At 39.0% G+C, this 22963-nt stretch overlaps 1 protein-coding gene across 6 annotated transcripts in view; it reads right to left on the bottom strand.

Annotated features, from left to right (window-relative positions):
• Positions 1-22963, bottom strand: part of ARHGEF18 (Rho/Rac guanine nucleotide exchange factor 18) — a 54299-nt gene that overhangs the window by 6335 nt on the left and 25001 nt on the right. For all 6 annotated transcript variants that reach the window (XM_037384043.1, XM_037384041.1, XM_037384038.1 and 3 more), the window contains 19 exons: positions 19735-19802; positions 18121-18184; positions 14903-15047; positions 13984-14096; positions 13686-13826; positions 12954-13204; positions 12093-12218; positions 10760-10877; positions 10082-10330; positions 9160-9236; positions 7055-7233; positions 6589-6680; positions 6092-6280; positions 5289-5426; positions 4126-4247; positions 3626-3682; positions 2841-2888; positions 1775-2242; positions 725-1052 (listed from right to left, as the gene is read on the bottom strand). In XM_037384043.1, the coding sequence (XP_037239940.1) occupies positions 725-1052; positions 1775-2242; positions 2841-2888; positions 3626-3682; positions 4126-4247; positions 5289-5426; positions 6092-6280; positions 6589-6680; positions 7055-7233; positions 9160-9236; positions 10082-10330; positions 10760-10877; positions 12093-12218; positions 12954-13204; positions 13686-13826; positions 13984-14096; positions 14903-15047; positions 18121-18184; positions 19735-19802 (2973 nt within the window). The remainder of the gene's footprint in view (positions 1-724; positions 1053-1774; positions 2243-2840; positions 2889-3625; positions 3683-4125; positions 4248-5288; positions 5427-6091; positions 6281-6588; positions 6681-7054; positions 7234-9159; positions 9237-10081; positions 10331-10759; positions 10878-12092; positions 12219-12953; positions 13205-13685; positions 13827-13983; positions 14097-14902; positions 15048-18120; positions 18185-19734; positions 19803-22963) is intronic.

Raw genomic sequence — 22963 nt, 5'->3', positions numbered from 1 at the left:
GCCAAGTCTGAACCCTACACAAAGCTAAAAAGATAGTTTTGTAACTTAAAATTAGTCATTCTCCTAAGATGGCAGTAAGGCTATTTTAAGCGGTAGAGAAAAAATGGTTTTTACTGCATCTGTCATTGGCAAAGATCACTACTTTAGTACCTAGCAGTTAGCAGCAGAAATTACATCATGACAGCATGACTGTATTTTTACTTGCTTCTATTTGTGACAAAATTAGCCCTTTTGAACTCTACAACATGGACTACACCTCAATTCTGGCCTGGAAATCTGTATTTAATGACTGACTGGTGCTAAGAAAGGCATCGCCTTCAATGTTGTTACAACTCCGGACAGATAGTGAGAAAAGGGTAAGCCAGCCTCAAAACATTTTGCTCATGCAGAACAAGCTTCCCGCTGCACCGTTTTCCTTTAACACTACAGTTAGGCAAGAGGATTTTACATCCAGATTTACAACCTCTCATCACCATTCTGTCCCGTTGGATTACAGAACTCCATTGTCCACATTATCCCTTTGGGCTATATTTCCAATTTATAGAGTATACACATGGAACTCCTAACTTCAAGATTTTAAGAGTCTACTGACTGCAGTAATCACACTAACAATTTGTAGCATATTAATTTCTGGGTTCCACAGGGGTAGCCAGAGGTTTAAATGGCAGCATTCTTTCTCCCTGTGATGCTGGTAAAGATTAGAAATGCATTTAAATACACTTACCTGAACTGTCTGTCCTATGAGATGCTTTGTTCTTCCCACCTTTCTCTTTGCTTCCTTTTACAAAAGTGGCCAGTTTAGTAGGAATCTGCTGCTGGACTGCAGCTGGTTTCTGTATCTGGTTAGTTGCACTCAGAAGATGTATTGGCACTTCATTCTTCAATGCAAGAACTGGACGATTCTCCAGGGTGGTACTGTCCCTGCGAACCAAGTCTGGCCGTTCCAGGTAATCCATCCCGGAGACGCTCACTCTCACAGAGGATTTCAAGATGGGGAGAGATGGTTCCAACCCTTCTCCATTGAAGCTGACAGAATGACTTAGCATCTGGTTCTATGTGAGGAAAAAATCATTCTAGGTCAAACAGGTATCTTCACCCTCTCAGATACAAGGAGAGACCACCCTCAGCCCTGAGAGCACAACGCACTTTCTAGTGAAAAATATGACAGGTTAAACTAAGCCTAAAGCATGCTGGAAAACAGAAGGAAAAGCAAGATTGTAAGACCTTGAACACTGAAAAGAACCTCAGCAGCTCCAGACTGCTTAATACTGCACCTGGCAAAGGAGTGCAGGAGCAGACAATACTAGGTGATGACAGGACGGACAGAAAGCAGGACTTTCAGACAGTAACGAATGAACCAATTTAATCAGACCCCAAAATTCCTATTTTCAAACACAAGAAATGTTTTTAGAAGTCAACTGTACAAAATGCTGTCAATGTAGCACATCTTCTGCAATCAATTGTTTGCAATAGGGCAGTTCCTGTATTTAAAAAAAAATAATCCTCAGTCAGCCACATTAAACCCCCCCCATTCTCTGTTTCTATGTTTTTTAAAAAAGTACTCTCTTTACAAAATGTCTGGGTGGAATTTCACAGACACTGGGGAACTGCCAAGCTCCGATCTCTCTGACAGTAGCCATCACCAGCTATTTCAGATGATGGTTCAAGGAGCCCAGTGAAAAGAAAACATGTAGTAGTGCCGGAAAAAGGACAACCGTTGTTCAGAAGCAAGCAGGGTAACAGAAGTAAAACTCCAAGAAAATTAATTCCTCACCTGTCCCATTTCTGGGGAGAACGTGCCTGACACTGTGTTCTGCTTCTTCAGCTTCCTTAGCTGATCTAGACGCTCCTTCTCTTTCTCGACCGCTCTCTGAGCTTCCCGCAGTCTCTCCAGGTCATGCTGATAGGCCTCTCGCTGCCTCTCGAGTTCTTCCCTCTCCTGATTCAACTTCTCTCTCAGTTGCCGAGTCTCCTCTTCACGCTCCTGCAGCCAAGCTTCTGTGCTTTCAAATTCCCTCTGCTGCCGACTTCTTTCCCGTTCCAGGCGTTGCTGCTCCAGCTTCAGCTGGTTCTGAAGTTTCTGTACATTCATCAGTTCTTCTCTCTGTTTTTCAAAGTTCCGCTGTTTCTCCTGCTCTAGCAGCAGATTGCCTCGTGTAGACTGCAGTCGATACTGCTTCTCCCGGTCTACCATGGTGGCACGCTGCAGCTCAATGTAGCTATCCTGCTGAGATATCACTGCCTGGAGGGGAAATAAGATGTTCGGCATAAGGCATATGGGTTCAAAAAACATGCACAGCTAAACAAAAGACAATGCCATCTACCAGGTTAGATCACAGAGACTTTTGTCTTCATGAGCAGATCAAACTTCCAGCTTGTACAGCCCATTGTGACTAACACGATACTGAAGATGGCTAAGCAAGTAAGTTACACTTATGTGTATCAAAATTAATTACTTGCACCTCGAATTCTTACTCTGAATCCAATCAGTCAAAATATTGCTGACTACAAGATTATAGTAAAAACAACTAATACATACACATGTGTATATCAACAACAATTTAAAGACGAAACGTGCACAGAGAGCAGATGGAGCTCAAAGTAGCAAAAGAACAGCATTTAAGCAAGTAGGAAAAAAGAAAAAATTACTTAAGACAACAGATCTAACACTTCCTTCAAAATACCGGACACAATGTTTGTTTCCTTGAGTCTCAGGTCTTAAAATCTGCAGCTCACTCTAGCTTTAGGGGATGTTTTCAAGGTAGCTCCTCTCAACACCTGCATAAATTTGATTACAATTAATACCTAACAAACCTCTTGGATAATAAATAGTGGTTTACCTGAAGACTGAAGAGCAACTGTAACAGCGTTTGTATCCTTTGGACAAGCTGAAGAGGAGGGGAGGCAGGGGGAAGAAAGACAGACATTAGACACTTGAAGAGAGCTCTGCTTTGATGCATGACTTTATTATTTTTAAGCAGTGAATGTAAACGGTATGTGTACAAACCCACACACAATGGGTGCATGGTTACAAGAGTACTCTAACACAGGAACAGCCAACAGAGCAATATGCAGGCACAGTGAATTTCAGTGTATTAGTCCTTGCACAGATGTGAATCAGTGCCCAGCAAATATCACTGGGATTACAGCGTGCAATCTTCATCATCAGTTTTCTTCACATGCGCTACTTAATGATAACTTCCTCCCATGCTCCAGCACTGAATCACTACGCAGGTATAGCACTCACGGGAAACTCAAGAGGCAAGTTTTGTCAGTGAGCTGCGAAGCCAGCTCTTTGAAATGCTTGTCTACATACCCAGAGCCCGGCTTTGTTCTCTAATGGGCATTTTATCTCTGTATTCATAATCATAGAATCATAGAATGGTTTGAGTTGGAAGGGACCTTAAAAATCACCTAGTTCAAACGCCCCTGCCATGGACAGGGAGTTAATAATGCATTGAATCATGAGGTAAAGGATGTTAATGTGCCTGTGGTTCCATAGATATTAAAGATACTAAGATTTTTGGTGGTGGTTTTGTTTTGGGTTTTTTTTTGTTTGTTTTGTTTTTGCATGCTATAATATGGCTATTTGCCATTCAATTTTGTAACAGCAGAAGTAATGTACCTGAGACTCTATGGTCAGCTGAAAACCACTGCTGTCATCCAGCCTTGTTACATCACTCTGTAAAAAAGACAAAACCAACATCTGTGCTTGAGACACTTGTCGGGCATTGGTAGTGCTGCCAGAACAAGTTGGAAGGGTTCGTCTCAGGAGGGAACAGATTTACTGACGGAGCACAGATTGCTCCCATACTCTGAAGGACACACATCAAAAATACTTAAAGGCCAGGCTGAAACAGGTGCATGGTGATTAAAGCTAGCATTAATGGTACAGCATCAAATGAACAAATCTGAAACCCAATTAGCATGCCTCTCAAGTGTTAAGCTATCCACTCGCCCCACAAAACATCCTTAATGGAGCCTAGTAATTTGACAGACACAACTCTGTTACAGCCTAGCCCTACCAGCTATTACCACTTTTAACTTCGCAAGATGTGTCCTGCACCACTCTTATCAAGAGGAACATGAGGAAATGCATTTAAATCATGCGTAAGCCCAACGTACGGTTTGCAATCCTTCTTCTGCATCAGAAGGGAGGTCAGGGAGCTGCACATCTGAACCTAGTGCAGGGCCTCGCCAGTCCCACTGTCTCTGGTCACCACCACTGTTCTTCCTAAAACCACCACCTGAGGGAAGAGTGGAGGATGAATAGCTCACAACAGCACAGGGCCTGTGACAACTCACTGCACAACAGAGAAAGCAGAAAAAAATTGTGGCTTTGAAGTTAGAGCCAATATGCAACTGCATGGCTTCTCCATGATGATTCAAAATGGAAGAGCAGATGACAGTGATGAGGTAGGACTGCTCAAAAAAGTATAAAACCTGAAGGAGAGTGGGTTAAGATAGAGTGACAGTGAGTTCAGATTACGTTATAGTATTTTAAGCAAAGCAACCACAATGCACGCATGAAAGTGATTGTCTGTGGCTACCAGAAATGCAAGCTCGTAACATGGAATAGTTGTTAGCAGAAAAATTCTATTCAAAGCAGCACCACTGGAAGCGTGGAAGGAGGTAGGGGGAGATGGAATATAAATATACTGTATAAAGCACTTATGGTATGACATACATATATAGCCTTTCAGAGACAACAGAAAGTATTCTACAGATTAACAATCACTGAAATAAAGATCATTTTATTTTTCAGTAATGCATGAAGCAAAAATAGAGATAAATAGTATCTAGTGTTTCCATTCAATTAATGAACTGATAAATCATGTGTGCTAAAAGAGCAATTTATATTATCTAAGGTTTTGGCAACTCTTTAGTGACTGTGCAGATACAAAAGAAAGTAGAAAAAAAGTTTTTACGATTCAATAATAAAAGCAGGCAGCTGAAATCAAATTCCCTAGCTTTTCAGGTCAAGCTTATTTTTAACAAAATTAGAATTCTGTGTGGAATTGTGTTATTTAAAAAGTATGGGTTAAGGTAACGCCCTCAGTGTTAACAGAGAGGCCTACTCTGCTCCCTAGTGTTGGTATCAGAAGCAAAAGATACAACATGCTAATACTTCATGCTAGAAATTTGCTCTTATCCTCCTTTCAGAGCCTGGTGAAGCTTCCTTGTATCAGAGCCTCACTTAATTAATTGTTCTTATTTCATTATCTGTACAGAGAAACACAGTAAAGAGCTAAGAAGCTCAGAAGAATGCTGAATGGTCTGTTTCTTACTTTTATTTGAAATTGAGGGACTACTGTCATATCCTCCAAAGGTCTCTGCTCTCCTGGGGAGTCCTGACCCAGAGCCATCTTCAGGATGACAGGATCCACTGCCTAGGTGAGTGAAGATAAAGTTCTGGAGGTTTTCAGCTAGGAAAGAGGAGAACATGCCATGTAAACAGCCATGTCTTATGCAGTGAGGCAAGTGCATCATGCTAACAAGGTAAAAAAGAAATATTCAACCATCAATTACATTAAAAGATCAAGCAGTTTGAGAGATTTCCTGCAAGACAGATGAATTTTCCTTTGTGACTAGCTCTTTATGACATACTCTTCGTATTGTGCATATAAAGATGACCTCTTCCTTGACTGCAGGTTAGATTATCAAGCCTTGAGTGTTTGGGTTTTCTTTTTTTGTCTCCAAAATAAAAATTATGTTTGTCGTTATTTTCTGTCTAAGTATACTATCTTTAGACAGGCTATTTTAATATATGAACCTCATATAATATTATATTTCAGGATTGGCGTATTATTAGAGCACTCAGTTACCCATCTAAATAGAGACATCCTAAGACTCCACTGGTTGATCCCTGAAATTAAAAAAATCCAAGCTTTGGAGGTTCTCTACTTATAAATACAGGTGCACTCTACGTATCTTGCAGACCAGTTCTGTGAATAAGAGAGTCTGAACAGCGTTACATAAAAGTATTACATTATTACAGGATGATTTTCAGGACCTGTACTTAGAGATCCTGTACGCTTATCCACACCCTTGCATCTGAGTGAATGCATACGCCTTCCCACATTGCATTTACCTTCTGTCACTGCAGACTTCAAAATCGCCTCTCCTTGCAGATTTTCTGAGATATCCCCCCGAAGAAGTAGCCTAGATCGCGATCCTTGGGAATGGTCTTCAAACCCATTCATTTCATACATTTCTAGATAAATCTGTTGCTTCTCAGTTAGACTTTGTATAATCAGGTCATCTTTCATGTTCAAACGCTCTGAAGGAAGAAACAAACTCAGTTCTGCCTTCCTAATCACTGTCAGCATACAATGTTCAGTTTAGAAGATTATTATTCATTTTATGATTACAGCATCAAATGCAAAGATATAATTAATAGTTAAGGGGAAAACTCATGGAGCATACAAAGCTTATTAGACATATTTAACTTACTATTTCTATATAGCACTACCCTGAAAGACTTGTGAAGGAGAAACTTGATCATATCATGGGATAAAAGAATAAGACAGTCATAAATCACAAATGATTCTGAGAAGCAGTTTGTGAAACATGTAACTAAGTCATTACCTTGAAATTCTTTTAACTTAGCAGCTCTTGCTTCAGCCAGCCTCCTCTCTGTTTCAGGTTCATTAAATGTTCCTCCTTCTTCATCAGGACAGCTGTTCAAAGGGGGAGACAGATATACATTTGGATTTGCATCTCAGGATTCAACCTGAAGCTTTTGCCTAGGATGTGGTTTACCTTTGTGTATCAAAATTCCTCCCTTAACCAAAGCCCTGTTGCACTGTACATCAGTCAACTAAATTTTTCGTTTGTTTTTTAAAAAAAGCAGAATAAAGTCTTTGGCTGGTTTCTATTGCATCTTTATAAGTGGCTTCCCAAAGAACGCAAACAGATTTGCAAGCTTTGGTCTTACAATGAAAATTTGAAGAGAGTCAAATGGATTTTTATTTTAAGTTTACACCTATGAGTCCTGCAAAGAGAAGACAGACAAACAAGAAATCAAGCCTTTCTGCTTTCATTCATAATTTACCTTTCTACAGCTCTACGGATGTGTGCCATCCAGGAATTCCTCTCCTCTTTCGAGCTTGTGTGAATTTCATACATTTCTGGTCCTTTTAAGGAAGCACTAATTAAGAACATTGCCTTTTCCTCATTAGCTACCTCTCTTACAATCAACTTTTGCAATGAGATAACTGGTGGTTTAGAGTCCTGTAAAACAAAATATAATTTATTGCACTACATTATATATGTTCTTTAGGGTTTGTGTTACCCAGTTCCCCCGTCTTCCTACTTATACAGGGCCACCATGAGCCATAACATCACAATGCTGTAACTTTATTGCTACGGCCTCTTCATGTGACCTTTGACGTCATTTTATACTTATCAACTACAGATGAGAACATGGAATGAAGAATGTACCTTTCAAAAACAAGAGGTCTTGGTAACTGAATATTAAAGCATATATTGATTTAAAGACCTGAAGACTCCCACTGGGTCCCAGAAGTCAAGAACAGGGTCAAAAATTTTGATCAAAGAGAGGCAAAGCCAAAATTTGAAATAGAAAACAACAACCCTAATGACACATGTGAAGTGAAAGAAGAGAACAAAAGGAAGTGTTAGAAGTTCCAAGCTGGCAAATTAGAAAAGAAATAAAAACATAAGACAGAGGTGTTACAGTGTGCCACCAGGTCCTGTGAATAATAAAACCAGGTGACAATTATTGTATAACTAAGGATTAACTGCTTTAGCTGTCAGCCTTTGCAATGAAAACAAATTTACAGAAGGGATATTAGTTACTAAAAACCCATCTATGCTTCGTACACCATAGGTCCAACATACATAGCCTAGAAAGAGCCTTCCTAGAAGAAGAAAATGGCTTTTGGTAACTGCTGAACCTTCACAACATAATCTAGAGGGATGAAAAGAAAATTGAACTGTGAAACAGACAGCAGGAACACCAGGTTTTGCCAGCGTCTTTGAGCAGCTGTATTGCAATTCAAGCCATGAACAGAGGTCACTGGAAAAACAGAATCACTTAGCAAATCCGTTTGCTCCTCTCATTTGCTTGATTTATCTATGAAGAAGTACAACAGTCAAGATGCTGGACATTAACAGTATGTTCTTCCCCTCTGTGAACTTGCTCTTCTGCTCATAGCTCAGATTTTTGTTTATTTGGAAAACAGGGCAGAATTAGTCTATCAGAGGCAATGTCATAAAATTAACTATTGTTCAAAGATTTACCTAATGCTATTCAAAAGGGAACAACTTGCAGCCATCCTGATTTATGAAAGCATCGATATTCTGTGCATTAGAAGAAGGGTAATTTGAAAAGCAGTTGCTTTTACAGCCCTGAGGTCACCAAAATAGCTTTTGCCATTAGAATTCAGCTTTAATGTTAATGTCTTGAAAAAAATATGTCCAAGAAAACAATTACATAAAATAGTTTCTCTGTTACTGGTTCTATTACAGCCATAACTGAACTACATCAGGACAAAATGTACACAATTAACTACTCTGAGGATACCTGTGGAAATGCCCTAGAAAAGCAAGCAAATCCTCTGAGTGTTCTAGAGTGCTGCAGTAATTACATTTGCATTTAGTACTTATTACATTTACTTCAGGAAAGTTCTCTGCCCCCAGTAAATCTTAGGCTATGTAACCATGGTTACCACGCCCCTAACTGAAATGGAAAATTATTTCCCTGCACATTAGCAAACAGAAGCAGACCTTATTGGCAAGTCCCTTTCCAAGCACAGTTCTAGTATGTTCATGACTTGTATAAAATAGCAGCCTAACAAAGTTCAGCGAAAGGGAAAGTCACAGCACCAGAAAAGGAGAAGCAGTGAACCTCAGAACATGTGCAGGGCATCAAAAAACTGCAGACATGGCAGCTAGAACCAGCTGACGCAAAGGAACACTATTTTGCACTAAGAGATAGTGGGAGGGATTCAACGTGTACCAGAATTACTTCAGAAAAAGTGATTCTATAATAGTTGTCTGGTTTGTTAACTTAATTTTCCTTCTGAACCTACCACAACAAGTATCTGACATCTCTTAACCGTATTTCTTCTGTAATTACTATCACTTTCATAAATACTCTAAGTGAATGTATTAAACAAGGAGAACAATACTTACCACTGATGCAAATGTGTATTTTTGGTCCTTTTCTTGTAAGAGCAACAGTACATCAGTTAACAGGACTGCCAGAATATCTACAGTAACAACAGAGAAAAAACAAAAGCCAGGGAGGGAGAAGCAGGTCAGGTTTTAAAGCAGAAAGACTGCTCCAGACTCAAAAAATCTCGACTTAAATTTCCTGTGAGTCAGGGAATAGCACGTCAACATTTGCAATATTGGGTCTACTACTGCCTTCCAATTGCGCTGTCCACAGACAGATTGTAGTGCAGAACCAGCACAACACAAATGGAGTGGAATTAAAGCTTGAGAACACCTACATAGGCATCCTATGCATTGACTCAAACACTCGTGAGGCAACACGTCTCCCTCAACAGCAGATTTTTCTGGAACTGCAGCCATTCATGGTACTACCTACTCTTGGCTGCATTTTGTGTGCCATTGAAGCTTCTCCTTGAATACTTGAGCAATGAAGCTGTTAAAACATTCACTGGCAGACACCGTTTTGATTTTCTGGCAAAACAGACATTATGCAGAACAAAGGTGTCATGGGGTCGACACAACACAATTTTTTCGAAGTGTGAAACAGAGCTCGCACAAGATAATGCCTTTCCACAGGAGACTAAGTTGGTATGACTCAAAGCTTTGTCATCTATCTAAAGACCTCCCTCTTGAATTGGAAAGCAGATCAGGCAGATAATCAGCAAACAGCGTAAGGAACTTATCATGCACCATTATAGAGATGCTTATTGGACAAGCCAAGAATAGAACAAGTGCTATTTCCTCCAATATCCTATTAAACAGGCAGGTTATTCTCGTCTTACTTTATACTCAATTGATCAGTAATAAAGTTACTTAAAAAGACAATAAATAAAAAGTTGTTTCCCCACTGTACTTTTTCTCTTACTGGTCCTTTCTCTACCTTTGAGTCGTCCTGATGCAGCTTTCCAGTACAGCATCCCATCCAGCAGAAGCCGCCTCTGTCCCATGTCATCCTTGCGGAAGAAAAGTCCATTTTTGCATTTTCCAGATGATTTTAGCTCCATTTTATGCATAATTTCTTTAAGGCGCTGCCCCTTCTCGCACTCATTTACCATGGCATCTACATGAGTGATTGTGTCCTTAATTAAACTAAGGGCCTGAGTCAGCTCTTCATAATCTCTAGTTCCAGCTAAGAGAAAAGAGTAGCAGTCAGTCACATTTTCAACTCTGGAATGCAAGATACAAACCACCCAAACATATTTTAACATGAAGGTTCCATAATGAATATCTAACAGTATTTCTTAAGAGCTGAAGTTCTAAAATAAAATAAAATAAAACACCCTAAAGCTCTAAATCTCTAATGAACTGACAGGCTTAACCTACTATGGTTTTGTGGTTGCAGACTTGAAACTGAATGCTGCTTTTGACCCTCTGATGAGGTGAGACTGATCTGGATCTGCATCTAGAACAGCATCTTCAGCTAACAAAGAAGTGAGAAAGCCAGGTGTAAGGCAGTAACAGCCTGTCCCTTCTTGTCTGAGGAACGAACACTCAAAATATGGGAGAAAAAGAACTGGCAGGCAACTGTGAGGCTTCTGGGAAAAGTTAAACAACCTACCTTCTGTATTCTGAATAATACGTTCCACCAAGACTGGATATTTGGTGATGCGCTGTGTAACTAGAAGGATACACTCCTGAACACCAAGTCTCCTCACAATGGAACAGTTGCCGATTTTCTAGAAAACAAGACAGACTCATCATATCCATTGTATACATTGCTCTAACTCTCTCACCCCTCCATTCACACATCTTGTGTCTCAAAACATTTTTGTACATTTAGGCATAGCACCACAAAATTAGCTGCACTTTTACTAAAGCAAAACTCCTGATAACATTAAAATTTGCTTTTATCACTGGAAAATATTTTAGGTATTATTATGGTTGAACTAAACCTGGAGCCAAGCAGAGCAAGTTCCAAATCTAATGGCCTATTTCCTAACTGATTGCCTTTCATAATGTGATTAGTCCCTACATATACAGAGAAGTACTATATTTCTAAAACCTGACCTAACAGCCAAATTAGGTCAATAATGAATAAGCTAAGTGTTTATTTTACCACAGCAAGCTGATCTACAGAGATACATTTCTGTTTAGAAAGGGAAGACTGTAAAGCATCAGAATCCCACTAGTCTGACTGCTAGTAGAGCACAATCCTGGCAGCAGAATGCAGTACCAAGATCTTTCCAAGTACTGGAGCTATATATTTTAAAACTCTGGCCACTCACTTAGTTACTTGAAAGTAAAGTGTTCTCACTTTTAAAGACAACTAGTTAAGAGAAGCTGTAAGCATAGAACTACGTTGGAAAGTTCACACAGTATCACTTACTGATGACTGGAAAATGAGAATACTTAGGACTGTGCCATGCCATCTGAGATTCAGGTTACAGGCTTCACTTAGGCTGTGTCTTTCCAGTCCTTCCTATTAATTGCACATTACAGTGTGCAGGAGACAAACAAACCACCCTGGAGCCAATCCTCTGGTTTTGGAAAGACGACGTAGTGGGTAAAACTTGGCTGAAGAGTACCTGCTTTTTCTATAGTAGTTCATCAACAGCATTTATCATTGATTTTATTTATTATGAAGCCAATTTACAAAGACGGCCACACAGCAGGGCTGTCAGTGATAGAGCCATGAATAGAAAAAATACTGTTCCCTAGTCCTATGTGCTCTTAAGAGCCTGCCTCAAATGTAACACCTGCTAATCGTGGCTTTGTGTCCAAACAGTTCAAAAGTCATAAAATAAAAGAAGCTAACAACTCATCAAATAATGACAACATGACTCTAACCCTGCTCATTCAAATTTAAGGAATCTTTTAAGTAAAAAATAAAACCTGAATTAGTCAAGTATATTATGGACAGTCAGAACGGTAGACTTCTGGTTGTTGTTTACCTTTATTAAGTTTTGGAACTTCTTATTGCTTTGGAGCAGGTCTTTATAGTGACTAACAGCTTCATTGTGTCCACAACAGAACACACCATATTTTTCTTTCATTCTCTCCCCATTTTCACCTGAAAACTAGTTGGAAACATAAGAATGAAAGACGTGAACAATTATGAGCAAAGCTACCTCCACTGCAAGACCCAGGTTTAACATGGTTTTATGGTAACTGATTTCTGAGACACTTCTTCGGTATTTCAATTTCTTCTGTACCAGAAATGAGAGATTTATGCAGTGTGACATATGAGAGCTTGGAATACCACAAGATCACCAAACATTAAATGATGGTTGTCATTATGAGAGTTTTTAAAAGGATTTCTGGGCCTCTGCATTTAAAAAGACTGAGGGACTGTAAAAGGTGAAAGGTCAAAAATTGTCATGATATATGAAAGAAACTGTTGCATCCACTCCATACCAGAATGGGTGCTAAAGCTGTAATGACTTCAAAGGATCTTTACTGCATTTTTAAAAGGTCAGAACCAAGAAGCTCGGCATTAAATGCAGGAAAGCCATGGACACCAGGCATTGACATGGCTCCAGGAATGCATTACTTTACTTTTGAAACAGACCAAAGACAGAACCAAGCCATCTGCAGACATATCCCACAGCATGCATACACACATGCCTAAAGAACACTTAATGAACATCTCACATTATCTGTGACCCTGTGTTCCTGGGAGTTATGCTCACACATTACACTGGGAAGATCATCTTAAACCCAGTACTAAATCAATGTTTACATAACTTTAACCTTACAGTTAGCTTTTCAGAAATTAAATAGTGTCAACAACATTAGTAGAATTTAATTCATACCTGTTTTACCAAGAGGTCTCCAATGTTCTGGATTATATAATTTTGGTCACTGCCTTCTTCCAAGGATTCCCTTCGTCGCTCCTTTAATTGGAGCAGAAATTGCCCATGCATCTCCAACAGCTCATCCACACAGGGGAAGAGCTTGTTGATAACTGCATTTGGGAACTGCAGTTCCTCTCTCATGGCTTTGGAGTATACCTTCAGCATTATTTTCAGTGTCCTAACATGGTGCATTTCAGTCTGCATTAGTTCTGGGCAAGGGGAAATAATAATAAAAAAAAAAAAATCAAAAGTCATTTATATGCTGTGCAGTGACTAGTGAGATGTAGAAGAGCAGACTCCAAAAGCCACCATCTTTTGCACCACCTTCTTCTTCACCACAATCTGCATCGCTGATGTGAAGCTCCTAAATTTGCCCTGTTAATCTCCCAGCCAAACAGGGATGGACCCTACTCATTTAATGACATCTCCCAGCTGCAGTTGAGCCATTCCCTAATTGTATAGCTGGGCTTTGCTGCTGACACAGGCATACTGAAAACTATGGGTTGCTTTAAATCATTAACAGGATGACTTATGCACACTAACACAGGTAAACAAGACCTGAAAATCTTCACTCATTTTTAGTTTCCAAGCACAAGTCAAAATGGGAGCCAGTAAAAATGATTTCTGCTTTGTTTCAAAACACTGGCACTATGAAATAGAAAAAGTTACAAGAATAACAAATACTCTTACCATAAATGACATCTTGCCTTTTTATAACATCTTTCTTTTGCCTTTTTGCATAAGACTGTTCCACTGCAACACTCCAGGACTCTGCCTCAAACTCATGAGCATCTGTTTCTATTTCACTTCGGAGGGATACAGAATATGCATCTAGACCAAAAGCACATTCAATTTCAATTATTGTTGTTTCCCACCGTATCCCTCATTATCATCATTAACAACAACAAGGGTAAAGACATTTCAATGCTGCTTTAAGACTGTGTCAGAAATTGAATAAAAATCCTGAAAAGCACAGAAAATTCCATACCTTCCAGAAAAACGGAGTCTGCTGTTGAAGGTGCAAGCGAGACAACGTCATCTGAAGTCTGCTTAAATTTTATAAACACTGAATCCCCTTCATCCATGTCTCCTGAAATTAGTCTAAATGGCCAAAGAAATTAGACCAAGGGACCAAAACAGAACGTTATTTTTAAGTTGCTTGACAAAAAAAAAAAAAAAATCCAACTACTTTAACAAGCATTTTTCCTAAACTACAGTGAAATTAACTTTAAATATATAAAAACTACTGTTGCACTCAAATTTTAAACAGTCAAATCAATTTAGCAACTCCATCACTGAAATATTACAGTTTTAATTAGAGCAGCATGAGCAAGTATGCAACTTCTAGTATGACATTTTAAAAAGACATCACCTGGTGACAAGCCATAGCCAGTTCAGAGTACAAAGGGCACTTTCACTACGAAGGAAGCATAACCGTGGCACATAAAAAGTAAACTACTACTTAAAACAGCAGACAGCTTTGAATCAGTCTACTATTTTAATCATAGTATCCTGCAATTTAAAACACTGCTGTCTCCTACACTGGTCAGAACTAGCACAACCTAGAATAACTGAACTTAGAAGACATTTCTGAATTTCCACAAGTCTAAAGACAAATATACCCACAAAAGCCATAATGTAGACAGAGGTACTCAAATACTGCCCTATTTGATAGGATATCTTTTGTTTCATAGTACAGAGGGACTACAGACAAGGTGATTTAAGCAACAGAAAAAAGCTTACTTTTCAGGGAAATTAATTTCAGCATTAAAAGCTCAATAAATCTTTTCTGAGCTTGAAAACCAACGTGAGTTCTTGCTTTAGTTCTGTAACTGTTTTTTGTTTCACATTGCCGGGGGCACGGGACAGGAAAAGCTAGTGAAATAGAAGAGAAGCAGTTTACTTACCCAAATTTATTAACGGCTCCAGCAGTATTCAATGAAGACTGAGAATTTCCTCTTTGGGTGATAGTCATACCGAGATTCCGTGACAGTACTGGGGTGCCATCCGGTCCCAGGAGAAGACTTCGGGGCTGCTCCTTCAAAGAAGTGGCTAGAGAGGCAAAAATTGAATTGGTACTCAGAAAATGAGGTGTACACTGCAAATCGCCTGCTCTCAAACCTCTCTCTGAATGTGGACGGAGAACAGACAGGATCTTGGATGTCAAAAGCTCGTTGTCCAAAAAAACATTCTCATTCCATTTTCTTGAAAAGGAACCACAAAAAGACAGCTCAGGATGAGCTGGAATTGTATTGCTTCTGCCGCTGCTTTTTGAATTTGTATTCCCCATGCTCACTACTGGCTGCCCTCAGACTTGGCACAGTAAAGTGGCCCCAGAGATGCACTGTTTTTATACTACCTGTGATCCTTCTAGAAATGTAAAGCTGCCACTTAACTTACTGTATTGGCTAAATCAGCAGGTCTGAAGTGCAGGAAATTGGTCCCTACTGTGCCCATTTAGTGTGGAAATTGCAAAGTATCTTCTCCTTTAGTAAAACACCAGAACCTACACACAATTATTCACACCCTACCGTATAAGGGCACAGAACATTTCATGGCAAACAAGAAAAATCTGAGATCACATAAAACCCACAAGTTCTTTGCAATGCTTATTGCTACACAGTGATTTATATCTGCATGCACACACACTGAACATAATAGATACCAGAGCTAAATTTAATTTTAATACTGCAGCTTTTTAATGCTTTTTAAATCTAGACAGACTGTGAACTGGAAAGATATTTAAAACTTTAATCACTATTACACAATACATGGAAGCCTGTAATAGAGTTATAAAAAATGGATATAAAAAAATAATTATTTAGCACTAATGTCTGTAATAAATGATAAGGAACAGGAGACAAAATACATCCTTTTAAAAAGGAAACTTCAGAGAAGTCAAAGATGAAGAATCAGCCAGACAATCTTTAAAACTTATCACTAACAAGGTCTGCAGCTGCCCTTTTTTCAAAGTGCTTTTAAGGACACGGGAGTGGAAGAGATCTCATGGATCCTTGGACCCAGGGCTCTGCCATTGCAGGCAAGCTTTGCCTTAACACCCAGATGCAACTCTTCCTTTTGTACTGGGTCTGAGAGGCTGCTTCAGGACCAGGCTGTTGCAGCAGCTCAGATAGTCCTCAGTTCCCAGCCAAGGTGACGCATCACCAATTTACAACTATTCTTGTAAAAACACTGGTGTCTACCCATCCCCAGAAGTTCCCCCTTTCTTAGTCTGCACTCCTTGGCGTACCTCCGCTAACAATTATCTCTCACTCTACTTCTGCCTTGCTCAATAAAACACAGCTAAATCAAGGTATTCATGTTTCTTATGAAACAGGTTTTTCCACATTTCTTGATATCCCATACTCTACATCTGCTTGTCTCTCATTTCATCTTCCTTGAAACAGTTGACTAGAATTGTATTAGAGCTGCAGGGGAGGTTTCATCAATGACATGTAATAGAAATTGTATCACCACATCTTTTCTTGCTGGAAATACCTTTCCCAAAACCTGTTTGGGTTTGAAATCTGGCTACGCACATGCACATTCTCAGTCTACAACAAACTAGGTAAACTGAGTCCTCTTCCACTATCTCCAAGTGATGAGACCCAAGCCCATTGTCCTGAAAGAGGAGACTAATCAGATATTAGCAAGATTTGTAAAGGCAGGTTTCCTAAACAAAGGCTTGGTGATAAATGTTCTCCTGTTTCCATTTGGGAAAGTATTGAAATCACCAGCCATCAAGTTCTCCTTCTGTGCTCCAAAAGCCAAGAACAAAGTTCTGTTTCACAATGGTAGGCCAAATCTAAAAATCTCCAGAGGCAATACATGGGGAGAGGGATGGGACACATACACACAAACACTACATGTTAAAAATGTGTTTCTCTTTTAAATTGATACAATACCTCTGGCTTTTTTTTTTGCTGTGCACTGCAGTCTGTAGTGGATGGGTAAAGACATACAATGCTCACGCTATTAGCTGTTCCTTTAATTTCCAGCTTCTGCTTTGGACTATGGAAAATAAATACTGGCTGCCTAGCAGAGTCTGCACCAACAAAAAGCCATTTTCTGAGTTCAATTAGCACTGTCTGCACACTGCTGAGAGACCATATTGATCATTGTTAACCTATCACACCAGACCAGACTGTATACCACAGAGATGTTTCAACGACAAGCCCTACAGCCAACTTTTCCTATTTTCATTATTCCTTACTGTTTCCTATTTCAGTCTCTGCACTTTCTACTAAATGCAGAAAACCATTCATGGTAACACAAACAGCCACTTATCTTCTTATAACAATTACTCCCTTTGTGCTACCTCTTGGTAAGAATCATTTCATAAGAAAGTACACCTTTGCAATGGAAGTCAAATACCTAACAAAAACACATGAAACATAGTAATACTCAGACATTCACATCAACTTTCTTACATCCATCAAAGCAACCAAACAGACCAAATGCAAGGCAGAAAATAATTCTGCTCTAGTTACGGTCAGTCACTGGAGAGTCAAAAAGCCTGTTCTATTAATGCAGACCTTGTAACATCTACAAATTAAAACACCATTTAAATTATACACCTGTGACCATGATGGTCATTTCCAGTAGCAAAAAGCTATTTCAAAGCCTATGCTGTAATAAAGCTGTTCATTTTTGGGTTTTTTTTTTCCTCCCAGATCCCTTTTCCCACTTTGTTTCAACAAAGATTTATGTTCAGACCATTAGTGCCAGCTTGTCTTAGAGATTTCTAGCAACCACTAGCTGCAGGCAAGTTTTAAATAGACAATTATGAAAATCTGATGTAAAACAAAGTTCACAGTTCTAGTCTTTTCAGAGGCCAGAGAATAGACAATCAATGAAAAACTAGCTTATTGATCCCTTTTCACCATGATATTTTGAGGTTACACAGCAAGAAGGTATAAAGAAAAATAAAAAGATAAAAACACACAGGAGATTGCTAGGAGCCTCTAAGCCATTCCCAATAGAAAAAAAAATGAAGCCTTCTTATTAAAAGAGACCTTTTCTATACTTCAATAACACACTGTGTATAGCCTTTAAAACATATTAAAGAAAAAAACACAATTGAACAGATAAGCCTTGAGCACAGAAATCATTCTTTAGTACAAACCTGGGGAAATACACTGGGGCGAACTCTGTGGAGATCCAGAAGGTCTGTGCTGAAAATCTTTCTGCTATAGGAAAAAATACAATATTCTTACACATACAGACCAAACTTCCAGTCCAAAATGAATCATATTTTTCCTACCATATAGTACTAACTGTAAGTGAAGCTGTATACCGAAAGTATAAAAGATTTGACACAGTAACAGTTTTTGATTTTTTTCACATTCCAGAAGAATGGCATATAGACATTAACACTTTGTATAAAAATGCCATCAAGTATAAATCAGACTGATATAGAACCAAAACTGAAGTCACAGCTGAATTACATCTATGATAATAAATAATTTATTAAATGAAAGCAAACCCTTTACGAAGACAGTCTTCACCTACACTTTGTTTACAGCAATACTAACTAAACCCAGCCAATTTCAACAAAAAATTGAGATTGCTTCTTTAAAATGGCATCTTCGGTAATCTGTACAACTTTCTCATTCTTGCAACACCAGGAAGTTACAATTCATTGAGCTAGAATTTATCAAAGATGCAAAGAAATTAAATAAGTAAAACAGTCTGTGACAAATGGCTTTTGGGGAGTCTTGCTTCACTTTGAGGATCTAATTTCTGACTTCATTCCTCACACAATTTTGTGCTACTCTCTTCAGGAGTGGTTTGTCAGGGCTGATTCAACCACGAAAATTTGGGACATGGTAAAGAGTGGAAACAAAAGCATCACAGCAAGTGAATTTTTTGGTTTAAAAGGAAAATGCACAATGCCTTAAGAAGTTTAAAGCTATACATCAAAACCCCCACAAGAATATTTCTGCCCTCAAAAGAGTTACATTCTAAATCACCAATGGCTGAAAGCACTTCCTCTAACCTCTAATTGCCCAGGTTTGAGCTGTTCTGCTCTCTCTTCTCTCCCTCACAGTACTCCCTAATCTGCTATCAGTCTCTGAAATCATCAACACTTGCAGGTTAAAACAAAGTAAAACTCCCTCAAGTGTAATTAGTTATCAGGAGGAGGAAATGATTTTCAAAACCAATACCAGAACAAAGAAACCGACAGATAGACAGCTATCTGAAACCAGCCTGTGACCTTACATGCAGTCACAGGCACCACAGTGACACAGATAAAAATGAACAGCTTAGCAAGACAAAGTTCATCACAGTTCAAAAATGAAATCACTTATTCTGCATTGCCTAGCTTATAAATAATATGTAACTGTTATAACCAAATTCCCCTCCACCCCTCACACTCTTCCATTAGCTTTGAGATGGCACAACCTATTAAAGTATAGCAGCATAAAATTCAGAGGTACCATATAATTCAATTATGTTCCCCCAAAAAATGATGGGTTTGAGCATTCCTAAAAGGATTAGTCACAGTTCTGACAGACTCAAGCAATGGTAAGTAATTTTCAGTACAGCAATAAAACGTTTCACTATTTTCCCTACGTACATTGTCATAAATTACTATAATGACAAGTTAATAACTATTCAATGTCTTGAAGATGTAGGGCAAGATTCTGTCCTGATGTAAACTAAAATATCTGCACTAAATTAAGCTTACTATGTCAAGCACTGTTTTTATAAAAGAAGAGCACATTTTAGAACCTACCTTGGGTCTGATGCTGCTGCATTCAGCCAGTAAAGTCTTGCAGTTCTTATGGACATTCACTGCACAATCTGAAACAAGACACAACAAAGAGGGGCTTTAACTTAAATTATTCTTGCCATTCTCATCTAGGGAAGAGTGCCACACAAAAGATCTTAATTTTGGAAGAGATGCAGAGTAAGCTCAGGTGTTTCAGCAAGCATCCTTGTTGTGCATGTTCTGTTCTTGACTTTACAGCAAATACTCAAGTTCTTTCAAAAAGACTCAGAATCACTGATAGTGCAATTCACACATGCAAGCACAAAGAGACACTATCGAATGCACTAACAGTATTCTGCCTAACCTCCACTCAACCAGAGCAGTTTTCCTCAGATTTGCAAAGGTTATTTCCACATCTTTCAGTTCAAAATTGATACCATTCAGGAGGGTTTACTTGGCTCCACAGGAATAGCTGCCTTTCTGCATAATTGGTAGGAACTAAAGTAACTACAGTCAAAATGCACCACAGAATCATCAGAGTATTACCACCATCAGAGCACTGCCACTTTCCGAGCTTCACAAAGGAACTGTTTCCAGATAAAGGAACTAAAGCAGCTCTTTTTCACCCAAGGCATAACACCATTAACAGTATAGTAAAATCCATTTTTCCCCCTTATAATAATGACTGCTTGAGAAAACAGGATGACAACTGGTAACATTAAATATTTTCTGCAGTCTTTCTGTCCATCTGTAAAATAAGATCTTTCACCAAAGCAGAAGCTGGACACCAGCAACCTAGACAGTAAAGGAAACCAGGATTTGTTTCTTCCCATGTATTTCAGGCATGCATGTTAGAAAAGAAATAGAACAAAACTGGGAAGATGAACACCGTATCTGCTAGAGAAAAGCCTGTTTATGTTTAAAGCACAGAGGAAAAATTATTTACAGTTTCTTCCTCCAAACAGAACTATCACCCATGCCTGGCGCCAAGACTGGTGATCTGTTTTAAGGCTCCTGGCTAATGTAGAGCAATACTCACTTATAAATGTTTTCCATAATTACAGTAAAACTCTGAGAACAGGAGCAGCAAAATGCTTACTTGGCCTTAAATACAAATAAATTAATAAAGGTATAAAAACAAGACTGAGAAAAAAACTGAGTGCAGAGGCCCAAAAGACACTCAGATGTTACGCAGCTTCCTCAAGTGAGGGAAATAAAAGCAAAATACTGCACTTTGAGTGCCAGCCACACAAAAAATTTCACAAAACCAATCACCTTCTATAACTGCTCTCTTATTTGTGATATTTCTTCCACTACCACACCCCACGCAACAAAACAAAAGGCACTATATGTAATTTCAAATGTACATGCTTCTGCGAGCATATGATAAAAATGTATCAAAATTATTCACTTGCTAAAACTATGTAGAGAATAACCAATATATTAGCTATTTCAACATTGACAAGGCCTCTACCTATCACCAGAAAATGAAGAGCTTGTTAAAAGACATGTCACAACAACAAACAACTAGCTGACAATGGAAACCTCTTTCTTCCTGAGACAAAGGAGCAAACTGTAGGGCAAAACCCACCACATAAAAGGAAATAGAAAAAATTCTCCGTGACATCAAGCTGGGTTGGATTTGAGTCTAGCTTACAGACGGGTCCCCTTCAGGGCAGGACCATGATGGAGGGAAGTGTTCATACAGCCACTGCCCTCCCATGCGGCCCCGCAACATCACCTCTTGTCTTGAAATCACTTCATTCCCCTAGAATTGTGTAACATAATTATCTATAAACACTTTATCAGACTTCAACTAGACATTTATATTCTCTGACATTAACCTATCTTTAGCAATTACATTAGATAATTCCTTTGCTATTAATGGTTAGCAGGACCAATTTACTTCAAAAACTTTGGTACCTTAAGGTAACTGTAATAGGGATATCAACTTAATGTATTTCAATTTTAGTATAATGCACTTGCTCTGTTAAAGACAGCAGCTTGTTTCACTCTCGGTAGGTATTTTTCACTTAATCAGCTGATGTATCTAATAGCGCTGTGTATTAGTTTTCCATGCTGTTGAAAAATTCTTTACACAACAGGAGAGAACATGCTGGAAACCAGGAAAATGCTACAGAAAAGCCTCAGAAAACTGCAGCTGAATCTGAGGCCTTGGTTCTCTAACAGACTATCTGAAATGCAATTAGCTTAATGATTTCCAGGTGGCATTATTTTTTGTCCACATAAGAGACGAGAATTTTGAAAACTGACAAGAAGAATCAGACTGTTTTATAAGCATACTTCATTTTATAAAATATGCTCCAGCTTTCCTTATTCAACACACTTGCAGACAGTGCTGAACCAAGTACACTCCAATTAGGCACGAGAACAAGCATTCAAATACTAGTGAACGTGATTTCCTTTCGCTGTTGAGACCTTTTTGCATTCTTTATTCTTCTGGACAGCCTCTCTGAACAGGGTATTAGAGAACTTCAGGGTTCAAGAAAACAGTGAAGAATGAGAGCCAGAGGACAGCAAAGAAGTGACAGGAACCTGCACACATTAAGAGCAGAGATACATGTGGAGGGTTGTTATAGGTGTATAGAAATAATAAATATCTAACCTTAGAGAACACAGATGGACATCCAAAGAAAAGGAGCATTGGTAACCTCACAACTGACAAAAATATTTTTCTATGCATCATCAGTAACTGGTAGTATTTGGTATTACTCAGATCAAGAATTTGGGAAGGTACAAAAATGAAATGGACAGTTATGTCAGCAAGCTTGTCTCAAACTGGAGAGGCACAGAAAGTTTTCCTGAGAAAGACAAAGCTAAAAACTCAGAGGCCTGCCACCCAGGCTCTTCCTTTCCTCTTCCCTGTCCTCTCCTCCCACAAGCACTCACTGGAACTGCAAAAAGATTAATTTAGTGAGGAAAAAAACCAATCCTCCAAAGGATTTCATTTCAACACAGACTATGCAGAAGGGCCATAGCTCTGGCTAGTGCTGAGAGCACCAGTTAAACTGCCTACACGCCCAGAAGGTCCAAGGATTTGGGCTACCCTGACTGGATGGGGACAGGACCACCACTACTAGAGCTAAAGGCACAACAGCAATCAATGCCACACATAGCACGGAAACTAAGCAAACCCACCATAGTTGCCTCTGGGCTTAAATCAGCAGGCTTGGAGTCAAAAGTGAGAATTTGGGGAGCATCATATTATCCCCCATCTGCTTACTACAGGGGC

This window comes from Falco rusticolus, chromosome 4 (assembly GCF_015220075.1).
Source record: "Falco rusticolus isolate bFalRus1 chromosome 4, bFalRus1.pri, whole genome shotgun sequence".
In the NCBI taxonomy this organism is placed as follows: domain Eukaryota; kingdom Metazoa; phylum Chordata; class Aves; order Falconiformes; family Falconidae; genus Falco; species Falco rusticolus.
This window is presented reverse-complemented; position numbering and strand designations above follow the sequence as displayed.